General features: G+C 39.4%; 1 protein-coding gene across 1 annotated transcript; it reads left to right on the top strand.

Annotated features, from left to right (window-relative positions):
* Positions 1-614: 614 nt before the first annotated feature.
* slc23a4 (solute carrier family 23 member 4) lies at positions 615-7,618 on the top strand (the record flags this gene model as incomplete). The annotated part of the gene is made up of 12 exons (XM_083893218.1): positions 615-662; positions 1,097-1,237; positions 1,561-1,718; positions 3,325-3,484; positions 4,866-5,047; positions 5,368-5,488; positions 5,584-5,740; positions 5,847-6,100; positions 6,394-6,558; positions 6,655-6,763; positions 6,868-6,963; positions 7,371-7,618. 12 exons carry the CDS (start codon positions 615-617, stop codon positions 7,616-7,618), a joined length of 1,839 nt encoding a protein of 612 aa, XP_083749344.1.
* Positions 7,619-8,205: the final 587 nt, after the last annotated feature.

The following is an 8,205-nucleotide window of genomic DNA, read 5'->3' as shown; positions in this document are numbered from 1 at the left end:
AATCTAATTTCAAGTACAGCTGTACGGTAAATGAGCAAATTAAGTTAACATTTTAACAGATATTTACCGAAAGCCAGTAGCTACTTTGTGCCATGTGATAGTTTAGCTGTGTGTTGAAATGGGAAGGGAAGCAGTTGAGCTACAGTTTGTCCCACATGGATTTGAACTCTTCAGTTTACTTCTGAATTTAACATAATAGTGGTTGAAACATGGAACTGTAACAACGCTCTGCTTGATCTTTATGTTTTATATGCATTCCAAAAGGGTTTTAATGAAATTCATGTGTATTTAGATGTGTGTGTTGGACAATGAGTGAGAAGAATAAGGAAAAAAAAAACTGAAAGGGTATCTCCTCTGGTGTCCTGACAGCAAAATGTTAGTCGGTCAGCTGCTGTAACTGTTGTAATTTGCTTCACATGAGCTGCTGGTGGGTCTTAATTAATAAGCATAGCAGTCTCATGTCTGAACTTTGCTCTTCTGACTCCACTCCGCCCCAGATCTCTACTTCCCTCCATTAGACACACTCATGCCTCCTCCCCTCTGCCTGGTGTTTTAACACTGTTGTGTTTTGTGGCTCAGAGGACGTTCATCTGAGCCCCGAGGCTGAAGCTGACATGGCTCCAGAAAAGGATAGTAATGGTCATGACAACTATGCATTTGCAGTGAGTATTTATTTATTTAACGTTCTACAAGAAAATGTAATGCATGCTTTCATACATGTTATCATAACTTCATTATTTTCTTGAGAAGCTGTTCACAGTAAGTGGTTTAACATTGTTACATTACATTAACATCATGTATAAATCCAGTGATTTACTTTGAAATCTTTGAATGTGAGTACATCTTATTTGTATATCTGTGTATTATTTAGTGATTTGTCAATGCTATATATATATATATATATATTGACTTATTTTGGAGAATAGACTTTATGGTCAGTCAATAACTGACACTAGAGTTTATGTGTTGTACTTTTTTGTTGAAGCATGTTGAGGCATTTTGTTATTTGACACGTATCTGCACCATGATCCATCATTTCCCACACGTATGTTTGAGTCGCCTTCTGTCTTCCATTCTCTTCACTGATAAATCGAAGCTTGAAGGACGCTTCTGTGATCTACCTGACACGAAAAAAGAGGAAGAGCTGAACTGCTCCATGGACGGAGATGACAACAAGCTAGCGTACTGTGTAACAGATGTACCTCCTTGGTACCTGTGCATCATTCTAGGCATCCAGGTATGTCAGAAAAGGGGTTTGACAATGAGTCTGCTTCTATTTTGTACCTGTTTTTCTGATGTTATATCATGCAAGCATGAACACAGAATCACATGAGCGGTAACATTTGATGTTGCAGGAATTTTTCCGCATTAAAAACTGTGCAAGTTGCTTGAGTTACAGTCGAGTCTGTGGGTGTTTGTTTCATGTTTATTTGCACAACATTATTTTTCTGCTTTTAGATCATCTGTCCATCCTCTTCTTATTATTATGTTTTTTTTATTAGTGACAATTTTTTTTTAAATCTGGACGTCTCCCCTGTCTTTGCACTCCCTTTCTCTCAGCATTGCTTGACTGCATTTGGAGGGATCATTGCCATCCCATTAATCTTGTCTCAGAGTTTGTGTCTGCAACACGATGGCCTCTCACAGAGTCACCTCATCAGCACCATCTTCCTTGTCTCTGGTATTTGCACTCTGTTGCAAGTCACCTTTGGAATTAGGTAAGGTGCTGAGGTCATGAATATATGTTTGTGTCATTACTATTGATTGTAGCCAGTAAATTGATTAAAGTTAATTCATTTGAACCCACTAAATGGATGCTTTTTATGAATTTGTTTTGTTGGGCATCCCATAATTATAAACCTTCGATTACAGACAAGCTAAAATTGCACTCTTAGCATTCCCTTCACCTTTATTGATGCTCTTTACCACGTCATTAAATGAATGCGCCACTAGGCTTTGAGATTTGAGGTTCATCCTCATTTCTAACATATATGCTTTGTTTTAGTACTATAAAGGCATTTTTAAACACATACTTTGGAGACTTGAGTCACTAGAATGTGTATTATGTTTTATAGTTATTCAGGGTAAACACTGCTGTATTTTCTCAAAGTGAGCATAGAAGATGGAGCGAATGGTAGCCACAGGGAAAGTTTATCAGAAAGTTGAATATGTTGGGTTTCTGCAGGTCTATAATAATGTTTCGCTCCGTTTCCATCATTTTGAAAAGCACACCAGCGGCAATAATTATAAGAATCATGTTGCACCTATTTGTTTTCAAGTCATTCTTCGGTATCTTGGATCCGTTGATCTGTTGCCAGAAAGTCATGAGCTTTTTCTGTGGTGGTGGGGGTTAAGTTGAGCTTTAACACAGGACAATTCCAGCAGGGTGCAGTACAGTGTGATTAACTGCTTCCTCTAATCATAAGAGACAGAACAACATCTAAGATTTCCTCTTAACCTCTCGTGAACCGTGCGGCCTATCTGAGTCAGAACAACTTACAATGGTGAACAATGCATTTTACTGTGTGGACACAGCTGCTATTTGAAGACTTATCGGGGAAAATATGAGATAGTTGAACCTAAAGTTGCTTTCAAATGAGAGACAGTTATTAGACAATCATAAGTCCAACCAATGGCTTCTTAAAAAAGGTGAAGCCTCTAGGTGTCTGACTATAGAAGACACCATATCAACAGGCCCCCTTAATAATAGCAAATAGGAAAAACTATGTGGTTTTACTTAATGCTTAAAACTCTGAGATATTTTGCTTAACTTTTTTAATCAGGGCAGATGTGGAGACATATTTATAAGGTGTCATTGGCCTCAACAGTCAACATCACGTCTTGTGATCTAATGTTAACAGCGAGACCTCCATAAATACACACGGGAGAACGGACCTGATTTATTTGCAAACCACAAAACTAAACCTTGTTTTTTTGGAGTTCTCAACTTGACAAAGTGCGTGTGGAGTCAGATGACTGAATATTGGTGTCACAGTAGGATTAGGGAAAGAATTTCCATCTTATTACGTTTGGAATCTTGTTCCTGCTAAATCCACATTCCCCTGGCACAGCACCACTGATGCTTTCTTGTCTCTCTCCAAATACTTGGAGGTCAGCTTAAAGGAGAACAATCAGCTTGTTCAATAGCCATTTTCTGTTCCATGGAAAAGACAAAAACTTGTATAAAAACTCTTCAAGAGTGTATCTTTACTATTACCTCAAGGTTTCCAAATTCCCAAAAAATGTGAATGTTGCACTAATTTAATTCATTTTAATGTCTACGTCAGTGAACTGATGTTTCTTCTTAACCATTTTTATTTGCAGGCTGCCCATCCTGCAAGGTGGCACATTCACATTACTGGCCCCCTCCTTGGCAATGCTGTCCATGCCAGAGTGGACTTGTCCTGCTTGGACCCAAAATGCAACCATGGTTGACACCACCTCTCCAGAATTCACCGAAGTGTGGCAGAGTCGAATGAGAGCAGTACGTTATCCCACTGATCTTTCAATCACAGCTTGAAGTGTAATTTGCTAAAACTTTAGTTAACAGTTAAATGGTGATTGTGTCTGACAATGGTAAATTGGTATTTATAACACATCTAGCTGCACCTATAGAGCCTCAGTAGCTGACATCATGCAATCCTGTCAATGAACATTTTGAACCAACTCTGGCTGTATTCATAAAAAGTAAAGATGATGGAGGATGGATCCCCCTGTAGCTCCAGGGAAAGTTGAATATGATGGGTTTCTGCAGGTCTATAATAATGTTTCACTCCTTCTGTCGCCATCATTTTGAAAAGCACACCAGTGGCATTATAAGACTCTGTTGTATTCTCTTTGTCAAATTCTGCGATATTTTGCTGGATCTGTGTGGATTTAGAGCATGCAGTCAACTCAGATGACTTGATAATGGCACTGGTGCTTATTGTTTTTTTGTAGAAGCTTTTCCTGCCAACATGGCGGTGTAAACAAACAGAGTCATCATGTGACATCTGGATCTCCATAGTGCAACACAACTTCAGTGCATCATCCAGCAGACACCTCTTTACAGAACCGTCTGAGCTGTGATGAAAAACTGACTATTAGTAATTACACACATTCAACTTTAAGCTGCTTCAATTTATATTGTTGAGTGAACAACAGCTCTCAGTGATGCGACAGGTGTTGTATGTAATGGTATACAATATTGTTTTCAGTTTTTTTTTTAAGTTGTGGTGGTGTTTTTGTTTTGGCACAAAGGAACTATGTTATTTTCCCTTTACAACAATGAATAACATTCACCCTGTAGGTTATCTATTGCATTTCTCATTCAGGGAGTGAACAAAACAAAAGAGGCCCTAATGGGAAGTTCTTATGTCCTTAGTGACATCCTTGTACTGCGCCATTCGACCGTGACCGAACGTGAAGTGCTAGAGACATTAATATTGTCAATTCAGGTCACATTATGTTCCCTTTGTTAAGTGTGTCCCCAACATGCAATTATGAGCATGGATTTAGATGATCTTTGTTGACTCATGCTGAGACACATGTTCATAGTCTGACGTTCAAGCTGCATAGCAGCAATTTAATTATACATGCTTACTTCATGCTAGCTTAAGCCCTATTGCTCCATAATAATAATAATAATAATAATAATAATAATAAACATCATCCATTCAGAGCTTCTTGTTGTTGGTAAGGTGGTGCTCTGTTTTTTGTAAAGGTGTTGGACTACCACATTATACAAATAAATCTGTCTTCCCTCAACAGACCTACAAATACAGTAGCAGTAAATGCAACTATAATACATTTGAATGGAAACATATAGCTCTCATTTTGAAGAAAAAGCTGGCATTGTGTCATTCTAACTTTGTGTCCTTCTCCAGCTGCAGGGTTCCATTATGGTGGGTTCGCTGTTCCAGGTGTTTGTTGGTTTCTCAGGCCTCATTGGTCTCTTCATGCGCTTCATTGGACCTCTGACCATCGCTCCCACCATCTCTCTAATCGGACTGTCTCTATTTGACTCAGCTGGAATGAGTGCCGGAGACCACTGGGGCATTTCTGCCATGTGAGTAAAATTCCCCAAATCATACAAATTGGCATTATTGTGCTACAGTGTAAATATTTTATTACATTTGGATGTTTTTGGAAAATTAGTTTGTGCCAGTTTACTAAACATTTTTAATAGCTTATGTTAAATTTGCCTCCACGCCTGCCTCAAATGCAGCCAACTCTATAAAAATACCAATTAAGTAGAAATCTGTACACATTTTGAATCTCTTGGAAGGGTTGGGAAGCCTATTAAAAGTTCTTGCTCGACAACAGCTTTTTCTACAAAGCAGCACAGTTGCTGACATGCAGTGCTCCATCTCTCTCTCTCTCACACAGGACCACAATTCTGATCGTCCTGTTCTCCCAGTACCTCCGTCATATACCTGTTCCTATTCCTACGTACAACAAAGACAAGAAACTGCACACCTCCCGTGTCTACATCTTTCAGATTCTCCCTGTACGTATCTAACAATATGCTTTCCTTGTTTGCCAGGAAGCTTCCAAGACTTACAACATAACATAACTTTTTTTTTTACTTCTACGTATCCTCAGGTTTTGCTTGGAATCACATTATCTTGGCTCATCTGTTATATTTTGACAACCTACAATATATTACCTACTGACCCGAGCCAGTATGGATATTTGGCCCGCACCGATCTAAAGGGAGATGTTATAAGCAAAGCTCCCTGGTTTAGTTTTCCATACCCAGGTAAGAGGTTGTATGACTGGACTAATGTTTTAGTAACATAACAATTTGCAGAAAAAGTATTGCATGCTAAATGGCGTGGTTTCTTTTTGTTTGTTTTCAAACGTAGGTCAGTGGGGCACGCCCACTGTGAGTCTGGCAGGAGTGGTTGGTATCCTCGCTGGTGTTATTTCCTCCATGATAGAGTCTGTGGGGGATTACCATGCTTGTGCCAGGCTCTCTGGTGCTCCACCTCCGCCTAAACATGCCATCAACAGGGGGATTGGTATTGAAGGACTGGGCTGCCTGCTGGCTGGAGCCTGGGGGACAGGCAATGGTACCACTTCATACAGCGAGAATGTTGGAGCTCTTGGTATTACAAAGGTATGATCTAATCGACATAGACTTTGTCAAATGACCATTGTCAACTGAGCTCACACAACTCTCTCTGTGTTTCTGAATATATCAGCGTGGTGTTTATGTATCTATGGTGAAACAGAGTGATGCATTTTACAAATTGTCCACAGTTCTCTCAAATATGAGTGAGGTGAAAGAAATGTTGAAAGAGAGCTTTAGGTTAACGAGTTCACCCTTTTTTCCTGAAATGTGAGTGAGGACGTGAGATATAAAATTGCCTTTAGAATTACTTTAAAAGACGCTGTTGCTTCATTTCTCAGGTTGGCAGTCGTATGGTGATTGTAGCAAGTGGAGTGTTGATGGTCGTGATGGGTGTGTTCGGGAAAGTGGGTGCTATCTTCACCACCATCCCTTCACCTGTGGTAGGAGGAATGTTCATGGTCATGTTTGGTGTCATCTCTGCGGCTGGGGTTTCTAACTTGCAGGTAAACGAAAATATTAAATGTCTTTGATTTCAAACTACCCGAATACTGCTTAAAAAACTGGAAGCTAAATAATTATCTCTCCTTTTTTCCCCCCAGTATGCAAATATGAATTCATCTCGTAACATCTTCATTTTCGGGTTCTCCATGTTCTCTGGTCTGGTCATTCCGAACTGGATATTAAAGAACCCCAATGTTATTGCTTCAGGTGTGTGAATGTAACAACTGTATTTTACTGGAAAAGCACTAAAATGGTATTGTTTTAATTGATTATTAGAACAGAGGTATACACTTACATTGTGTTGTGTTCAGGTGTGGTAGAACTTGACCAGATGCTGCAGGTACTTCTGACAACCAGTATGTTTGTAGGAGGCTTCTTTGGCTTCCTCTTGGACAACACCATTCCAGGTTTGGTTATTACTTCATTTATCTCAATACTTTTGTTTTAATTGTTGAAGTAATCATCTGTCAAATCCAATTATAAGACATATTCAAATCTGGAGCTATATCTAACCAAGATCAAACACTCAGTGGTAATGTTAGTCAAGGGGGGGTAATTCTGTTCATTTAACCAACATTCACTGCAGAGTAGCTTGTGAATGTCTGCCCTGGGATCAATCGAGTTGTATCTTGGTTGGTATCAACATCATTTATTTATTATACCATTAAATACAGAAATACAACATTTCCTATGGTTGGTTAACTTTATTGTTATAACACTGTCAGTGTACAACATTCCATCATATTTATGAACATCAGTGATGTTGAGTTAACTGTACTCGTGTGGCTGAATGCATTTATCACGTGTCCAACAGGATCCAAGCATGAACGCGGCATTCTCGCCTGGAACAAGGCTCACGAGGACGATTCTAGCAACACACTGGAAAGTGGAGAAGTCTACAACCTTCCCTTCAGAATCAACTCTTACTTGCCCTCCTGGTTCCGGTACATACCATTCTGCCCTTCTGATGTGTCCGACCCTCAGGATACTAACTCACTGGAGCCAAAGCAGCAACTGGGAAACGCAGATCCGTCTCAGATCATTGTTGGAGTTGCTCTGTGAGCTGTGTGCACATACCATTTTGGGTATTTTTTTTTTTACAAAAGACTCCCATCAGAGCCAGCTCAGTTCATACCTCATGCCTTCTTTTAAAGACATTGTACTGTAACAATGTGGTGCAAATAACTTCACGTGACCTTCTGAAATGATATTTGCAGATGACCTCTTATCAGAATAGCATATTAATGATAACAACTGCATAACTAGATTTTCTTGGTTCTTATCATGTGAATGTAAGTAATTACTGGATGTTCAACGCCGTATTCAACATGAATCCATTGTGTAGTTTAATGTATATACAGTCACATCTGACTTTTCCTATTTGTGTTAACAATTTCTGACTGTTTTTCTTTAAATTATAAAGCTAATTCAAACATTCAGCTTGTCAGGTCCTGCTTGATTGCTTTGTACAAACTAACAAAAGACTCTGCCCAAACATCTCGTTGTTGTTCAGTAGTGGAGCTGCCCATCTGCTGGGTGATGTACACCAAGGTCAGCAAGACGCGTTCAAAATCCTCCTCATGCAGGCGACCGGTGTGATTTGAAAGGTTTGAGATGAGCCTCAAAATATCTGTTGGTCTTTTGGGAAT

Source organism: Microchirus variegatus (genome assembly GCF_963457635.1).
Source record: "Microchirus variegatus genome assembly, chromosome: 8".
In the NCBI taxonomy this organism is placed as follows: Eukaryota; Metazoa; Chordata; class Actinopteri; order Pleuronectiformes; family Soleidae; genus Microchirus; species Microchirus variegatus.
This window is presented reverse-complemented; position numbering and strand designations above follow the sequence as displayed.